Here is an 18,789-nt window from a genome sequence, read left to right as displayed (position 1 = left end):
TAAAATTTATATTGTTTAAGATGGAGTAAAGATATTTTAGGAAATAGTTGTTTGGACTCATTCAGAATGCATGCAAGGCTCCTGTTCCATTCACAGACGCTCTGATAAACAATAGAATTTTTACAATACGTCTGGGTTTTAAAAGATCGTACATTTAGTTTTCCATTTCTAGTAGAGTAGGAATGTAATAGTCTACTTTCTGTGAACAAGTTTGTGATAGGAGATGGCAAGTTTTTATTTAAGGAGTCAAAAACAAAAAGAAGATTATCGTACTTTACTAGCGCTGGAAATGTTGAAATGAAAAGATTTTTGAAGGACTTCGATGTATCTAATTTAATTGGTTGAAGATTATTATTCTAATGGACTGATGCTGAGACGATAGCAACTTGTTAATGCGATAGTTTCCAACTTGACCCCAAACTTGACAACAATATCTAAGATGAGATGAGAATAATGCATAGTAAATATTCTTTAGTGCAACTTTATCGACATAATGACGAATTATCGAAAGCATACCGTTAGCTCAAGTTTCTTGTTTAGTTCATTAATGTGAAAGTTCCATGAAAGATATTTAATAGCTCTTGAAGGATATATCCGTTTATTATTAATTTTGATTTTGATTTCAGCGTTTTTAAAGAAATAGTTTTTTCTCGAAGATGAAAAAAAAATTAGTTCAGTTTTTTCAGTGTTGAGACATTAGTTTAGCATTTAACCAGTGAACTATACCTTTTAGATCCGAATTAACATTTTAACATAAAGAATGATACGATTTATTGATGTGCAAAAGATTTGTATCACCAGCAAACAGATGAACTGAGGAGAATGAACAGAGTTGATTAGGTCGTTAACATAGATTAAAAATAAAAGAGGACCTAGAACAGAACTTTAAGGAACACCACACAAAACTGATTTATTACTAGAATTGAAACCATTAATACTTACAAATTGTTTTCGACCTGAAAGATAAGATCGAAACCAGTCATTTACAATACTGCGAATTCCATAATGATTTAATTTAGAAATCAAAATACTATGGTCAACGGTATTGAAAGCTTTTTGTAAATCGATAAAAACACCACAAACAAAATGACCAGTATCAAGAGCTTTTCTAATTTTTTCCGTTATACTTATTAATGCATGGCAAGTAAAATGTTTTGATCAAAAACCAAATTAAAAATCATTTAAACAATTAAATGAGTCTCAAAAAACTTACTAATGTTAGATAAAGGAGAAATAAGTCTGTAGTTAGTGCATGAAAGTTTAGAGCCATTTTTAAATATTGGAATAACACAAGATAATTTCAAAATATCAGGAAATGTTCCATTTATAAATGAGGTATTAAATAGTTTAGAAAGAATATTAGAAAATTCAAAGTTGAAATCTGTGGTTAAAAAGTTAAAATTCGATAGGAATATTTGTGGGAATGCTGTTTGGACCTAATGATTTTTTTGGATGCAATTTAAATATAAGAGATGAAATTTCTGGAATATTTGTTGATTGTTGAGAAATTTGGATGTTTAAGATACTTTTGATAGTTAATGTAAGACGAATAAATATTGAGTTTGAGTTTATGAGCAACGTTTGTGAAAAAAGTGTTAAATGATTCAGAGATTAGAGTTGGATCAGTTATATATATTTCATTTTCTTGCAAACAGTTGGGAGATGATTAATTAAAAGTTTTTACATTAATTAGAATGTTAATGCCTTTCCAAAGTTCGCGAATATTTTTCACATTTTCTGAAAAAAATTTTTTTAAATAAAACCTATTTAAAAAAATTTTTCTCAGAAAAATTTTACTAAGTTTAATTAATGTAATTATCATATATTCATATCTTTTAAAAATACTTTCAAACTTTTTTTTATTATTAAGATTATTTTTTGTTGGAAAAGATTGCGCACTTGAATAGATTTTATAATTCCTTTTGTAATCCATGGTTTGAATCGACGTTTGAAGTTTTTGATACTTGTTTTTTTAAGCGTAGCGATCTAAAATCAATGTTGCTTCAGTAATAAACGTTTGGAAACATGTTATGATTTTTTTTCAACCTCAAGCTTCTGTATTTTGACATAAAATCGATTGTTCAATGGCGGGGTAACCTTTTTTCAAAAGATATGCTTTTTAGGTAAAAGTTCATAAAACTGGAACAGGAGCATGGGGTTGAAAACAAGTCACAACCCTAAGGAACAGCTACAAATAGTCATGAAGACTAATCCGAGCGTCCGTTATTGACCAACATTATTGCGTACAGAAGTACTACTCAAACGCTGAATTGGCGGTGGCAGAATTTGAACCCGTATCGTACAACAGTCCGGGTTCTAATACTTCTTTTGACGCTCTAACCAACTGAGCTATTCAACCACAAATGGTTTCGGAAAAATAATATTCAAACAATGATAAAAGTTTAAACAAAATTTTTATTTCTTATTAAAAGGATTGAAAAAGTATTGCCACATAAATACTAAAAATCTTTTCAAAACTAAATAATTACTTATATAATATACAATTAAATATCTATACAAATTTAGACTTTACTGTATATAAATAATAATAAACTAATATTTAAAATTTCAAAATTCTTTACTTCTCTTAAATAATAAATCAACTGTTTCCTCTAACTTTTTTAATCTCTTCTTCCTCCTCTCTTCAAAAATAACTTAGGCTTCAATAGCATAAGTATAAGCTTTTTCAGCATAATTTGCAGCTTTCACAAGAATTGCTTCTGAATCACTTTTCAGTGTTTTTTTAACATTTTTTAGAATCACCTTTTTAGATTGTAAGTCCTTTATGTTCTTTATGTAGCAAGTAAGTCACTTTTGCTTTCGAGCATTTGTAAGCTCAGTTTCTTTTCGAGCAACCATTTCAATCTTTTGTTGACTCCGTGATTTTTTTTCAGATTCTCTCAATTCCTTAGAGATAACTAGTTTATGTCAAGAGCATTCATATGATCATACAAAATTCTCTGGATTAATGATTTACTCATAAATTAGGTTGTAACATATTCTTGTTAATGTTAAACGCCCTTTCAACCGCTGCTTGACCATGAAAAAGAGTCAACACCATTTTGATTAACTTGGTCAGTGCCGGATAATCATCTAAACCACCAACTTTAGAAAAAAAGAACTCATCCAATCTATCATCTATTTTGTTGAAGTTCATGAAAATTTCCCTGTTTTTAGAGACAATCTTTTCTATATATCTCTTGAATTCGGTATTTACCTCATCCCCACCTTTTGGGGTAACCCAATCCAATTAAATCAAGTTATCAATCAAATCACTTATCCTTTCCTTTGCCATTTTTTCATTGCACATTATTTCTGGGTCAAAACATATTACATTTTGTAAAATAACATCATTTAAAAGCGATTTTTCCACAAACTTACATGTCAACGGCTGTAGAAAACATTTGCTGTATGTTTTCTACAGCCGTTATATCCAAAAGATATTTATGCTGCAACTATAGTTGAAAGCATAAATTTTTTTTTTTTTTTTTTTTTTTTTTTAATTTTAGGTGCCCCAAGAAGTCCTAACGGTCTTGTCACAGAGCACCGCGGAAGTGCATTTAACCAGGAAGTTCATGCCTCCTTCCTTACCGTGACGCGAAAATTTGTCCAGAGCTCGTTTCGAACCTAGATCTCCTGCTTATAAAGCAAGCGCTCTAACCACTGCGCCACGGCCGCACTAAATATCTTTAGGAGTAGTTTCATCATTTGCTTTTTTATTCTTTATAACAGTGCTGGCACCACATCCAATATCTGGCTTTTTTAAATATTTTTTCTTTTGTAAAATCCAATATTCAGAGGTTATTTGCAGTTTTACATCGATCTAAAATATAATAAACTATAATAAACTAAAAATATTAGCTATAATAATAAACTTGTGCATAATGCCTTTTAATAGTTGATAAAGGTGATGATGTTCCTCTAAAATTACCTAATCTTATAATCAATAAAACATTTATCAAAAGGGAACCAATCGTTAATTTTTTAGGAGTAATACTAGATGAAAATTTGTCATGGAAACCACATATAAAATACATAGAAAATAAAATCTCAATAAATATTTCCATATTATATAAAACTAAACCATATCTTAACACTGCTTCCTTAAAAAAAATATACTTTTCATTTATTCATAGTTTTATCTCGTACTGTAATATTGTATGGGGTAGTACTAATTATAGTAAATTAAAAAAACTTTATAGTAAGCAAAAACACGCATGCAGGATTGTATTTGGTGCACACAGAACTTTTCATTGCGAACCTCTTTTAAGGAAGCTTGGTGCCCTAAGTATCTATAAACTTAATATACACCAGGTTCTACAATTCATGTTTAAAATAAAACGTGGGCTTTCTCCTATTGTGTTTCAGTCTTACTTTAGTGAAATCTCGCACAAGTATCCTACTAAATTTTCAATTAACAACTTCATTGTACCAAAAACTAATTTAAAACTAGGTTCTTACCAAATTCAATATCGTGGACCTTTCTGTGGAAACATTTTTTAAAATTTATTACAAAAAAAAATAATATTCAAAACATCTCTTTGGAACAATTCAGGAAAGAATCTAAGAGTCTCTTATTGCAAAATGACCTTGATTTAAAATATCTCTTTTAAAATAAATAATATAAATTATCTAAAAAATAGTTATTGACACTACTTCTCTTTTGTTGCTGTTTTATTTTTATTTATATTTAACTTTTGTTAATTTTTGATATATTGCATTATATTTCAACACTTATATTTATATTGTAACTAACGTGTAAAATGCTTATTATGTACTTTGCTACTTTTCTTTTTTTATATATAAGCTGACGATTTTTTTTCAATGTAAATGGGGCTCGATGATAAGACAGTTTATGTCTTCTGCTTGCTCCAGCTCTCTTATTTATTAACACGATTTATTTCATTGTAAATTTTAATATACAGCAAATATATATTGAAAATAAAAAAAAAAAAAAAAAAGGTCGCCATATAAAAATGGCATCAAAGGTTTAGCATATTGATGCATAGTTAAAAAGGGTTGCATAGTGTGAGCTATATGTGAAAAAAAATAAAATTTTGCTAAAATTAGAGGATCCTTAGTATCAGATAAATCAATTTGGTAGCTCATGCACGATCACTGCTTACTCTTTGGTAGAGATTCCCAAAACCTACATATTTTAAAAATGCTCTCCAAATATTTACAGCTCTTAAAGCCATCTTTTCATCATCAACCCGTTGAGTACCACAAAAAGAGGAATTTGATTACTTTTAGTCACAACAGTAAAGTCTTCTGGAGAAGTTTATAAAGAGCTTTTAAAACCTTTTTAATACTCCAACGTCTGTTTTGTTTTCCCCAGTTTTGAATGATAGATGAATCGAATAAAGACCACAAGATCCAGTTGGAATTAGTTTGTTAATGTTATTTTTGGCACGATAATTTTGTAATTCAGAGTATAAGGCCAAGTATCTATGGCCCAACTTGCATTTGGGCCATTCCAAGATACTTGAATAAGTTTAGTTTTATTCAAAGATTTCAAACCCAATAAAAAATATGCAGAAGATCTCTACTTTGACGATCTCCAATAAAATTTGAGTCTAGGTAACGAGTACAAACACAGTTTAAAACACTATCCCAATAATTAACAACAAAATCCATCAGCCTCATTTGAACAACTGAGTTAAGACTTTCATCGAAAGAAACAGCATAAAAGTCTGACTTTTCTATATCTCTAATTAGAAAAGATTGAAAATGAGGAGCTATTCTAAAATTTATATAATATGAGCGCTTGTCTTTTGAAGAGAGAACTTTTCAGCTATAGCACTGTCAGGAAAAATTGATTTAAAAAAAATCAAAAATCCATTCCTAGAACGAAAAAAAAATGATGAACATTTTTAAAAAACATTTTTAAGTGAAGAGAAAAATGTTGAATGACCTTTTAACGCTCTCTGGCCCATATTAGACAATTCAATTACATTTCTAGGATGTGAAAATGTGGCCCATATTAGACAGCTCAATTACATTTCTTGGATGATGAAACTCTATATTTTGCTGAAGTATTTTTATCCCCACACATTAACCAAGCTTTATATTCTGGTATTTGTAACCACTGATCATCAAAATATGTTGAGTTCATTATCTAATTTGCTCTGGTCTAAAGAAAATAAAAACAACTTAGAGTTAAACTGAGTGTTAAAAAAACAACAATTTATAATTAAAGAGCTTCTAAAATAAGATAAGTAATAAAAACCCTGATTTCTCTAAAAATTGAGCTAATTTCTTGATTTTCCCCTAGTTGTTTTGAAGACATCTAAATTCCCTAACTTTTTCCTGATCTGGCGGACACCCTGTTCAATGAGTTTGTTAAATAAATTTTGTGATTTAGGACGGAATTTTGAGTCAATATATCTAGCTTTTATAATACAAGAACTTAAATTCCAGTATCTAACTGGAAATTCATTCGTTCATCATTTAAAGATAACACTTATACTCTCATCATAAGACAAAACAAAGATTTGTGATGCTCTGACATCCGAGAAAAGCTGATCTCGATAGAATGGTGCTGATCTAAAACTAATAAGGTAACCACATTTTGTTTATCTTAATGCAAACTTTGGTATTATTGCGCTGTCAGAGAATATGAATTTGAATATTTCATTTAAATTTAGTCACGATCTTAAAGAAAAATGTGATATTACTACATTCAAGCTCCATATTATTTCTGCCTTCGTAACCAGAGCTGGAGATTGAAGATCCTCAATAGTAGGCTGTGCTAATTTATAGTTTTTTTTTTTTAAATTAGGCGAACTTTTATGTAAGTTGCTGATAAACCACAGCCAATTAAATTGATGCAAGCTTTCCAAAACTCAGGAAAACATATATTTAAATAAAAGTAAAAAAACTTAAATTAAAAAACTAATAAACTACCAATAAAGAATATATCTGCTGCATTATGCGTCTTTGCATTAAATTTATGCTTCTTACCAGTTGGATAAGAATCCAAGGCAGATACTCCCATATTAGAAATATTAGTACCCGTTCTGCACCAAATATAGCTTGCTTTTTTTAGAATTTGAAATTCAATATTCTACTCAAGAAGAATACTTTTTATTGTATAGCCATTCCGTTTGAAAATGACAGTTCTTGGTCTTGGGCATTATATTAGTTATATATTATATATTTTTTAAATAATTACTAGATGTTAACAATACTGACAGTAACAGTTAACAAATTTTTTTTTGCATTTTAAAAAATACATAATTAATAAACTTAGTAGAAATCTACGCAATATTAAACATATTTCTGTAAAAGGTAAAAATATTGCTAAAAGGGGTGTTTTTCCAGGACTTTTCCGGGACCTATCAAATTCCAGGATATTTCCTGGTTTTAAAGGTTATCAAGGACCGCTGACGAACCTGACTCTTCAGGCTTTACATTCATTGATCATTTTCAAAATAACGTAATTATTTTTTTATAATTCAGATGTTTCGAAAAGTTTTTCGACTATTCAGCAAAGCACACAGACGCACAAACACACACATATATTATTTGTTATCAATTAAGACGTGAGTAATTCATTAATAAATATAATATCTAATTGATGTGTGGTAAAAAATAAAACCAGGAGCAAACGGATAAATGATCTTTAAACTACTTTACCAATCAACGATCATCATTAAATTATATTACATTAGTCGATATGCTCATAATTAAATAAACTACGTAAATAGATTAAATAATCATTTTAAAGCACTTAAAGAAAAAAAAAGAAAAAAATATATAAACATCTAAAATTGGAAAATATTCCATTTGTATATGAGTGGAACAAGTTATCCAGGAGCCTGGGGAACGTAAAATAAAAAACAATTTTTTTAAATTAATTTTTGAGCTTCAAAACTAAGAATATCGTTTTTTTTGTAGTTAAAGCATTTAACTAGGAAGTTCACACCTTTTTCCTTACAATGTCGCTTATTTGGCCAGAACCGGCATCTACCTCCTATTTCTAGGTAAAAGCCAGAACTCTAACCGCTGCACCACGGCCGCTTATTTATATGTTAGTCACAAAAAATTTTTTTCACATTAAGTAATTTCAACAATTTTATTTAAAAAATTTTCAATTTCTTAACTTTTAATAAAAGCTTTAGTTTAAAAAAAATTTGTAAAGTGTATTATTTATATTACATAGTAAAGTGTAAAAAATTTTATTATATTAAATTATATTACATTCAGATTCTTATAGTATTATATATTACTGCAAACTATTGTCGTTTGCCCTCAACCTTATATTTAAATAGCTTAAAATTGCGTTTCAGATATTGAAAGATTTGCACCATCTGTAGAAATTTCTTTTAACTTACGCTCTAACATAGTTATACCATCGCATAACTGTAATTCAATAAAAATATGTATATATAATAATATCAAAACAATATACAAAAGAATTTTCCACATATCGACAATTAAAACTTACGTCATTTTCATAGATCAATAGGTCAGAATTAAGCACAGTTTTTAACAGGTTCTTCTTTTTTTTATCAGCACTTTCAAAAAATTTAATATGGCGTAAATTTTCATTTTCAATATTTCGCATCATGTATATACAGTTGTCGCATAACTCCGAAAAACCCGAAATCAGGTTATCCCAATCATCTGCCCATTCCAAATAAATTGGATTATGAACAACTTCTGAAATAAAATTAAAAAAAATTAAAATAAGGCTAAAATCTATTATTTTAGACAAATTTACAAAATATTTTATTATTACGCATTTAAAGTGATAATCTAAAATTAAAATTTTTTTGAGTAAAATGTTCAAAAAATGTTTTTTAAAGTTTATTTGAAATTTACAATTTAAGTTTATTTACAAAAAAACATTTTAAGATTGCATTTTTTATCAAAAGTTGTTGACCTTAACAATGCCTATGCAACGAAAGTTGTTAACTTTAAAAATGCCTTAGCAACAAAAGTTGTTGAACTTAACAATGCCTCAGCAACAAAACAATGAAGATTATTTAACCACTAAAATCTATGCTTCTTTATCATATTATTAGCACTAAATATATATAAATTTATTTACACTAAATGTATATATATATATATATATATATATATATATATATATATATATATATATATATATATATATATATATATAAATATATATATATATATATACATATATTTATCCAGAGCTATTTTCGAACCTGGATCTCCTGCTTATAGGGCAAGCGCTCTAACCACTGCGCCACGGCCGCACATGTTAACTTTTATATCTTAGTATTTCAAGCAAATTTGCAATCATTTGTGATTAAATATCAAAATAAGTCCTTAAACTGAAAACTTATCTGTTAACTGGAATAAAATATTATAATGCATCAATCAAAAAAGGTTAAAAAGGAAAAAGTTAAAATAACAGAAGATATTGTCACAAAATTATTCAAATTAAAGAATTTTTTATACGGTATTTCAGTCATTGAGTATATACTATGGTCTAGCATGCCACGCATAGCGATTTTAAAAATTACTTAGTTTCATAATTAAAGTGATTATACATTAAAAATACAAATAATAAACCTGATCCTGATGCAATACTTTTTACACGAGTTGATATAAAATCTAAAACGTTTGTCGGTTCTTTTTCCTCTGGTTTGTGCATCTCCACAAAACCCCCGCATATCACACCAACAAATAAATTTATCATAATCATTGTAATGAATATCATGTAGGATGCAAACAAAAAAGGTCCAAATACTGGCGCATTGTCGAAGTATTGTTGAACGCTGAACTTTCCGAGAAACATTTGCGTCAAATTTACAAAACTTGATATAAAAGTCGCATACTCTTCTAACTTTGCAACATATAAAAAGTAGGCGAGCGATACATAAGCAATGAAAACTGTCAAAAAAAGAATAGCAAATGATGCAAGAGGACTCCCTATGATACCAAAAATTTTAGTTAATCTATTAATTTTGTGATTAAAACGAAGAATTCTTATGAGTTCCATTGTTACAAAAAATAAAACGATTCCAATTGCACCTATAAGAGAATAAAACACATCATGATCATGATCATCATCATCATAAAGACGATTATCATATAAAAGTAAAAACTCTTGCCTTGAAAAATATATTCCAAAATACCAACATACTGGAAGCTAATAAAGATTTCTGAATCTTGAAGATAAAGTGCAACTGCCGATTTGACAGCAAACATGCGCCCAACTTGTACAATAATTGCAGTAATTGAAGAAACTGAATTATAAAAGTTTACTACATGCATACAACAGAGAAAAAAAATTTAAAGTACGAAAAAAAAAACAAATATGAAGACGCAAAAAAAGTTTAAAAATTACGCAATCAAATTACGTAATTAAAATAAAAAACTTACTTGTTACAATTACATGAAAAGAATTCCAAACATTACAAATATAAGTTACAAAACTTTTTTGTCTAACTGCTTTAAAAATTTTATATAGTTGCACAAAAGCAACAACGCAAAAAACGAGGTCAAACAAAATAGTGATTTGTCCCAGTCCCCCATTGTATCGATACAAACGCAGAGATTGAATATTTGAGTAAAAATTCCAACCCCCTAGAAAAAATTAACAACATCTTTTAAATTTAAACCTAGTGAAAATTAAAAAAAAAAATTATCAAATTTTTCACCTAAAATATCGTCGAAATTAAAAAAAAAAAAAATATATATATATTAATTATTTCAAATAATGATTTCGAAAAAAATATATTCATAAATCAAAAATTAAATTCTATTTTAAATTGCGTAAACTTCAAACTTTAAAATGTATTCTAAATTATAAAAAATTAATGGCATCTGTCTTATTACACAGTGCAAAATAAAAAATAAAAATTATTTCAATGTATTATATTGCTTTTATGGTATTATGGTCTCTTATGGTCCAGAAAATGAAAAATACTTAAAAGTTTGGGTGTGTAAAAGTTCTTGGTCATTTTGCTATTTTAGGGTATTTTAGGCAAATTTCATTAAAAAACAACAACTAATTATCTGTACCTTTTTCTACAGGAATGTTCATTTGAATTATTTATTCATACTTTCAGATTTTTTAGGTCTTTATATTCTGATTATTTATATTTTTTATGTATTCTTAAAAGGGTTCTAACACCCTCCCCATCCTCCCCTTGATAAAAAAAGTTACAGAGTACTTATTATTATGTATTTATTGTATTAGATATTTATTGTATAATTAATTTAAAATTTTTGTTTCTTTTGATTTAATTAAATTTTTATAAATACTTTTTAGGTTAACTAAAAATTATAAACGCAATATAATAAATTCTTAAAAAGTAGATTCTATATATATACACCTTAAACAAAGGGAATATCATAACTGTAGCACAACTTTGTAATTACTTGTATTTTGTAATGACTTGTTATTACATTGTATATACTTCTTGAAATTTTTATTTCTCTTTTAAAAATTTATTTTCGATATAAAATTTATTTTGCATTTTAGGATTTGATTCTGGAATCAATTTAGATATTAAAAGAATTTTTTGTATTGAATCAAACAAATTGGTACTATTTTTTCAAAATTGCAAAATAATTGTTTTCTAATAATTTTATTTAAGTCATAGCTTTAGAACTGTCATTTATTTCAATAATTTCAGATGGCTTTCAGAATTTGCATACAGCACCCTAATTCCTTCTATTATACATGCAGACAGCACTCTGATTCCATCTCTTATGTGAATGTAAAATGAAGAGTAACAGCAAGTTCTCTATTGAAACTTTAATAAAAGTTTGTAAAGGCTACGAAAAGTACTTTGGGATGCCAATTAGAGACCAGGATAAACTACAGGCTCCTCATTAATGTTGGAAACGATGTAAGAAGATACCTGAAGAAGCTTAGAAGTTAAAAATGAGTTATTAAAATTTTGCAACCAATAGATGTGGCTTGAGCCAAAAAATCACTCTGCGAACTGTTATTTTGCATGGTAGATATTAGTAAGCAGTGGAAAAGAAAAATTGCTGTTGCTGTGCATTATCCAGATCTCTCATTCTCAATTGCTCCAACCCCTCACTACTGCAAATAACCTACTCCTATGTCAGTTGATCCATCTGAAGTGCAAGACAAAAATTGTTATAAAGAGGAATTTGATACTGAAAATATAGATTTTATACCTTTTTTACAGACAGTTCTATCAAAAGATTACAGACAACTCTATTAAAAGTTCTTCTACACAAAGAAGTGAATTGGCATAACTGCCCCCCTAGCCCATTCAGTATGCCTGAAAGAAAATTACTACAGTGTAAAAATACTCTAAGATACTCTGCAATCCAACAAATACTTTCGGAAAACCATTGCAGATTTCAGGAGGGTAGCTTTCTTGCGTGGCCTCCTGGATGGATTTAGTAAATCTCAACACTTTCTGTGCTATGGTATAGTAGAGCAATCTCTGACTAGTAGAATAGAAAGAACTGGGAACTAACAATAGGGAGCAGCAAACAGAACTTAATTTGGAACATCCTGTTAGGGCCACTTGTTAATCCAAAAAATGTGCTTATGTCACCACTACACAATTGTTGGACTCGATAAAGAAGTTTGTGTAGGTTTTCAATCAAGAATCACTTGCTTTTAAGTTCTTTTTAGAGTTCTTATCTGCGGCTAAAAAAATTGTGGAATTTTTTTAAAACCTCATATAAAAAAATTTCTTAAATCAACAGATCTCTCTAATAGTATTATTGAGAGAAAAACATGTAAAATTTTCAATTACATTTTGAGCAACCGCAGAGTTAAGAACAGCAGAAAATCGAGAAACAATCTAATTAAAGCTTGCCACACTATGGGATACGCTATGATGGGATACACTATGAGGGGATACACTATGATGAGATAAACTATGATGGGATACACTATGATGGGATACACTATGGATACACAAATTCAAATGTTATGGATTATGATACAAATATATGAAGTACACTATCTTAGTAAATAGATGCTGTTACAAGGATGAAAACTGGGTTAACCTGGACTAGGAGAAAACTAATGTCATTGTAGACTAGAGAATAATGCAAATAAAATTAGAAAAAAATAAGGAAAAAAAAAAACTTGACTATAGTTGTCCTCCTGAGATCTTGGGGAGACAAATTTGGCCAATCACCTTGCCAAGGCAACTACAATCAGCAAACGACGAGACTATTCCTGAGGGCTAATGTGGGAGGGCAACCTCAACTGCAACCGCAAACCCAGAAAATCAAATCAATTCTGATATTTTTATTGTAAAACTGCTATGGTTTTACTCATTGTATTCTATAATTTTGTCACAAAATAAATATCTGGTCTGTTGATTTACAAAATAAATATCTGATCTGTTGATTTAATTTTATGGCCTGATGAACTGAAAAATTGTGTTTTTACTTCATAAAAATTAAAATTTGAAAATATTTAAATGTTAAAAAAGTATAACAAAAATATTAATCTTTTTCTGTTGGATAGAATTTTTATTCCTGATCACAAAATTTAACTTCAAATTAAATGATATTGTTTTTTTATAATAATATAATTAAAAAAACCAAAAAAAAATTTTTTTTGTTTTTTTTTATTATATTATTATAAAAATATAATAAAAAACCCAAAAAAACCAGTTTTGTTGTCAGCATGTGTCAGTTTTGTTGTCAGTTAAGAACATATTAGCTGTCAGTAAAATGATCAGTTTTCAATATTTTTTCATGCTAGTTAAAAAAAAATTACCTGTTGGTAAAATTTCATGCAAATAAGTTACAATCAGCATCATGTTTGTGTTAGCATTGTATAAGTTCATTTCTGTAAAAAGTGCTCTGGTGTACCTGTCTACCCAAAAGTTATTTTTCATATCTTTTAAAATGCGATTTGCAAAATGTTTTTTAGGCCCAATACTGACAGAGTATGAAGAACCATAGTAGACAGCAAATTTTCCAGTAAATGGAAATGGATTATTTAAAATGCTTGAACCTGAAATATATATGATAATTATTATAACTATGATAATTTATTCAATATTTATAATTAAATTTTTCTTATAATTTTAAATATTTTCTTGTGATTTTAAAGTTAATTTCATAATAAATTCCACTGAATTGCATCATCAAAGAACTTATTTAACTGTTGAGTTATGTCATGAAATAGTTTATGCAGCTGGTAGAAAGGTCAGGTTTTAATGACAAAATTTAACTACAATATTAATAACACAACCTCTCACAAAATAGTGTTGAACAGGTGTTTCCTTATGGAAAAACTACATTAAGAATTATTTTATTCCAATGTTATGTTAAAAACTTTTTCTGATTTGTTGCATAAAATAAAACAATATGTTCTCATATAAGAAAAATTCTCCAAAGAGCTATTTAACAATAATTGTAAAACAAATTTTTTTTTTTAATTTTTTGAGCTGTGTAATTGAGAAATTTAAATTGCATAAAAAGCTTTTTTATCTCTGATTTAAAATTAGCAACGATAGAAAGTTGTCCAATCCTAGAATACCTTTCCCAAAATATTTTTTTTAAAGAACAAATTGCTAAAGTTAATGCAAGTTTCAAAACTACTAATATATATGTATACTGACTTTAATATTGTTATTTACTGTTACTTTTTTTTAACTTTTTTAAATTAAAATATTAACTATTTGTTTAACCGACTCTTAGCATTTTTACCATTCTAAATAAAATACCATTTAAAAATATATCAGGCATATATAGGTGTTATTTCTTTTTAGGTGACTGATTTAATACCTTTATCAGGCTAAAGCTAATTTTTTTTTTTTAAACATCTTCGCTTCCAACAAGGCTGCAAGCAGCCACTAATTAAAGTTGGAAGTTACTGAAAGAGAAAAGATCAAGATTGTAGAGCAAGATAACGATTGACGGACGACTTAAAAGATTGCAAATTATATGAATCAGGAAAGCAAGATGAAGGAAGCGAATTCCAAAGAACTGATGTTTGAGGAAAAAAACTAGACAAATAAATATTTTTGGAGCACTTAGGAACAGTCACAGAAAAAGGATGACACTTAATTGAATGACGAGTAACGCGAGAATGAATTTTAGTAATGGGCACTGCTCTAAAGAGACGCTAGCTCTTTAGAGCAGTGCCCATTATAGTATTTGTAGAAAAGAGAAAGAGAAGCAACATTACGACGATGTGATAATGGTTGGAGGTCGGCTGCAAGAGCAGGTCCAACTATGTTTACAATGCGTTTTTGCACCTTGTCTAAAAGAGAAAGGGCATCATTAGAAGATCTGCCCCAGATATGGCAACAGTATTCCATATTAGTGAATGATAGGTTTAGAGAACTTGGTGATGATGATGGTTTTTTGTGTTTTATAGTTTTTGGTACTTTATTCATTTATAAATTAGATTGAAGAACTTGACTCAAAGCATAGATAGTACTCAGAACACTGTTTAATAGCCCAAGCAATTGCCTCATTACTACTAATAAACCCTAAGCCGTAACAAAGGGCTCCAAATGTGGCCTTCACAATGCACACCAAAAGTACAAACAGGGACACCATCCATGCGCAACATGGCACTGTTAATACTTTGATATTTTTCAGCTGTTGATGGAATCAGCCTCTCTGAGAGCTACCACAGAGTTCAAGAAACCTGACTACCAATCTGTTTACCCCTTAAGTCTTTGCCTAGGAGGCCTTCTATAAGACAGTAGCCGGGTGCATTTAACATCTCTAGCCTTTACTCAACCAGTAGTCCCAAGGCAGGGGGTGTTTTAAATTGGAGTTGGCATCTCCTAGCCTTTGCCTAAAAAGACGTATCCTACAAGGCAGCAGGACATAAAGCAGATTGTACTGGGTTACATGTTTCAAGTAGCAGGATAACCTGATCTGACTGTAATGCATAGGGGTAGAACTAAAAAAATATTTACATACATCAAGTAATGTATTTTTATTATTTCTATACTAAATAAACAAATATATGAGTATGTATTACTTGTTTATGTTGGATTCAGCACACATAGAGATGGTGTCTCAATATGAATATTAATCTTGGGCAGATGTTAAATGCATCTGACTACCGTCTTGTAGAAAACCTCCTAGACAAAGACTTAAAGGGTAAACACAATGTATCTGTCAACCATCTTCACACTTTTCTACATTTATTAGGCTGGTGTAAATGTATTTATAATACAAAGTTTCCAGTTTAGGATGCTGAATGCTGGATCTTCTTGCCTCATTGCATGGGTTTTGCTTGTGTCTCTATTTTTATGACTAGGCAACTCATTCCATAATCTCTTAATGAATGTACAGCTCTAAAACTCAGTTTTAGGGTTCTGAGACTGGCTGGTAGTCAAGTTTCCTGAACACCTTAGTAGCTCTCAAAAAGGCTGATTCCATCAACAGCTGTGAAATATCAGAGTACTATTAGCGTCATGTTGCGCATGGATAGTGTCCCTGTTCATACTTTAGGTGTGCATTGTTGAGGTCACATTTGGAGCCTTTTGTTAAGGTATAGAGTTTATTAATAGTAATTAGGCAATTCCTTGGACTGTTAGGTAGTGTACTGAATAATATCTGTGCTTTGAGTCAAGTTCTTTAACCAATTTAAAAAATGACTAAAGTATCAAAAACTATAAAATACAAAAACCATCATCATTGCCAAGTTCTCTAAATTTATCATTCAATAATACTCGTGGTCCTTAAAGTAACTTTTCTTCTGTTAAGTCTTATCTTTTGCAAGGTTCACCAGACCTACTTGCTTTTTGTTTTTGTGAGACTAATTTAAGTTCAGCTAACTCATCTTGTGATCTTAGTGTTGATGATTTTCTTCCTTTAATTCGTAAAGACTCCAATAGTCACATGCTTGGCCTGGGCATTTACATTTGTATGAATTTACCTATTTGTTGGGAAAAAAGGTTTGAATCCACAGACTATTCTTTTATTTGCTTCTGTTTAGCACCACTTCATCCTATCATCTATCTCATTGTTCTATATTGCTCTCCTTCATCTTAAGACTGCACTCTTTTTTATTTTATTTCTGATCTAATTGACTAAGCCCTATTGATTTATCCCTCAGCCAATTTATATAATATATAATAGTAATCTTTAAGTTGACGTCTTTTCCTCTCAGCTGAAAAATACACCTCCTGGATTCAGGCAGGTATGGAAGCTTCTATACATTCTCATTGGTTTTAAGTCAAACCTGATTCTACTCCATGGTTTTCACCCTCTTGTGCAGCTGCTACATCTAATTGTAATTATATTTTCAAAAGAACAACACTCTTGAAAACAAACTGCTATTTATTATTGCAAGAAATTAATGAAAAAAGGTGCTGTCAGATGCTAAGCTCCAATATTCTCAGTTCACAAATTTCGCATCTTATCTCAGAAGTTAGGCTCTTGAGACTTTTGGAAAATCTCAACAGCGTCATTAACAAAGGCAGGTCGAAAATTTCATCTCTCATTCATGGGACTGATCTTATTACCTCTCCCAAGGATAAGGTAGAACTATTTGCAAAGAAGTTTTCTTCTACTTCGACTCTCAAATCTTATGGCCATTCTTCTCTTTCCATTCCAATTAAACAGGTTAACACATTGTTAGACATTCAAATCACTCCAACTTCTGATGCTAAAGTCATATCTTGATTAAACTCTTCTACGGCTTGTGCTCCATACAACGTTCCTGTTATAATCTTAAAATAAAAGAGAGAGTTCTCCTGAACTCTCTTTAATTCTCTCTGAACTATTTAATAAGTGCTTGACTGAGTCTTATTCTCCTGCCTGCCTAAAATTGATTCTATCTTGAGTCAAATAACTGACTGTCAGACAATTAATACAGCTTTCAATCTTCTTGCTCTATGGCTGACTTGCTAACTGTGGTGACTGAAAGATTTTATCATGCAATAGATAGAGGTGGTGAGGCTAGGGTTATTGCTCTTGACATATCTAACGCTTTCGACAAAGTTTTTTATGCTGGTCCATAAGCTTGTTTCATATAGCGTATCTGGGAAAGTTTTTGAGATTATCTAATCATTTCTTTTTAACACTTTACTAAAGTCATCGTTGAAGACCAACACTCTTCTTTATTTCCAGTAACTTCTGTGGTAGCTAAAGGTTCAATCCTTGGTCCTGTTTTGTTTCTTATCTACATTAATGATCTTCCCGATTACCTGACATCTAAAGTAGCTCTTTTTGCTGATGACTCAACTTTATACTCCTGTCCTGACAAAAAGTCTTCTCTTTTTAATCGCTTGGAGCAGCCAATCTTGAATCTGATCTCAATTCTGTAACAAATTGGGGCTCACAGTGGCTTGTAAATTTTAACTCCAACAAAACTCAGTTATTTACTGCAAACAATTATTGCAGTACTGTCGGCATTCCTATATTAATAAATGGCAACCCTCTCACTGAGTCTTCTTTTTTACATTTTCTTGGATTATTGTTTACTACTGACCTTTCATGGAAACCATATATACAATCGATTGGTAAATTAGCATCTGTTAAGGTTGCTGCTCTTTATCGTACTAACCGTTTTCTCACTCCTGATTCCATTCTTTACCTCTACAAACCTCTTATTTGTCCCTGTATGGAATATTTGCTGTTATATTTGGGCTCGTTCTTTTAATGATGTTCTTTCTCTTCTAGACAAGGTTCAAAAGGGCATTGTTAATGTAGTTAGACCTGCTCTATCTGCTAAACTTGAGACTCTTTCCCATCATCATAATGTTGCATCTCTTTCTCTTTCCTACAAATATTATCATGGTTGCAGCTTAAAGGAGCTATTATCTCTAGTTCCATAAACTGAAACCATTCACTCTTGACTTGTCATTCAACAAAGTCTTA

At 29.7% G+C, this 18,789-nt stretch overlaps 1 protein-coding gene across 2 annotated transcripts in view; it reads right to left on the bottom strand.

The window, feature by feature from the left end:
• Nucleotides 1-8,075: 8,075 nt before the first annotated feature.
• Nucleotides 8,076-18,789, bottom strand: part of LOC100211692 (uncharacterized) — a 177,419-nt gene continuing 166,705 nt past the window's right edge. For both annotated transcript variants that reach the window (XM_065802295.1, XM_065802296.1), the window contains exons 35-40: nt 13,712-13,951; nt 10,366-10,569; nt 10,095-10,229; nt 9,553-10,014; nt 8,450-8,664; nt 8,076-8,364 (exon numbers count right to left, since the gene is read on the bottom strand). In XM_065802295.1, coding sequence (XP_065658367.1) covers nt 8,275-8,364; nt 8,450-8,664; nt 9,553-10,014; nt 10,095-10,229; nt 10,366-10,569; nt 13,712-13,951 — 1,346 coding nt within the window. In that variant the 3' untranslated portion in view covers nt 8,076-8,274. The remainder of the gene's footprint in view (nt 8,365-8,449; nt 8,665-9,552; nt 10,015-10,094; nt 10,230-10,365; nt 10,570-13,711; nt 13,952-18,789) is intronic.

Source organism: Hydra vulgaris, chromosome 08 (genome assembly GCF_038396675.1).
Source record: "Hydra vulgaris chromosome 08, alternate assembly HydraT2T_AEP".
NCBI lineage: Eukaryota > Metazoa > Cnidaria > Hydrozoa > Anthoathecata > Hydridae > Hydra > Hydra vulgaris.
Note: the sequence above shows the minus strand (reverse complement) of the source record. Positions and strands in the feature narration are given on the sequence as shown.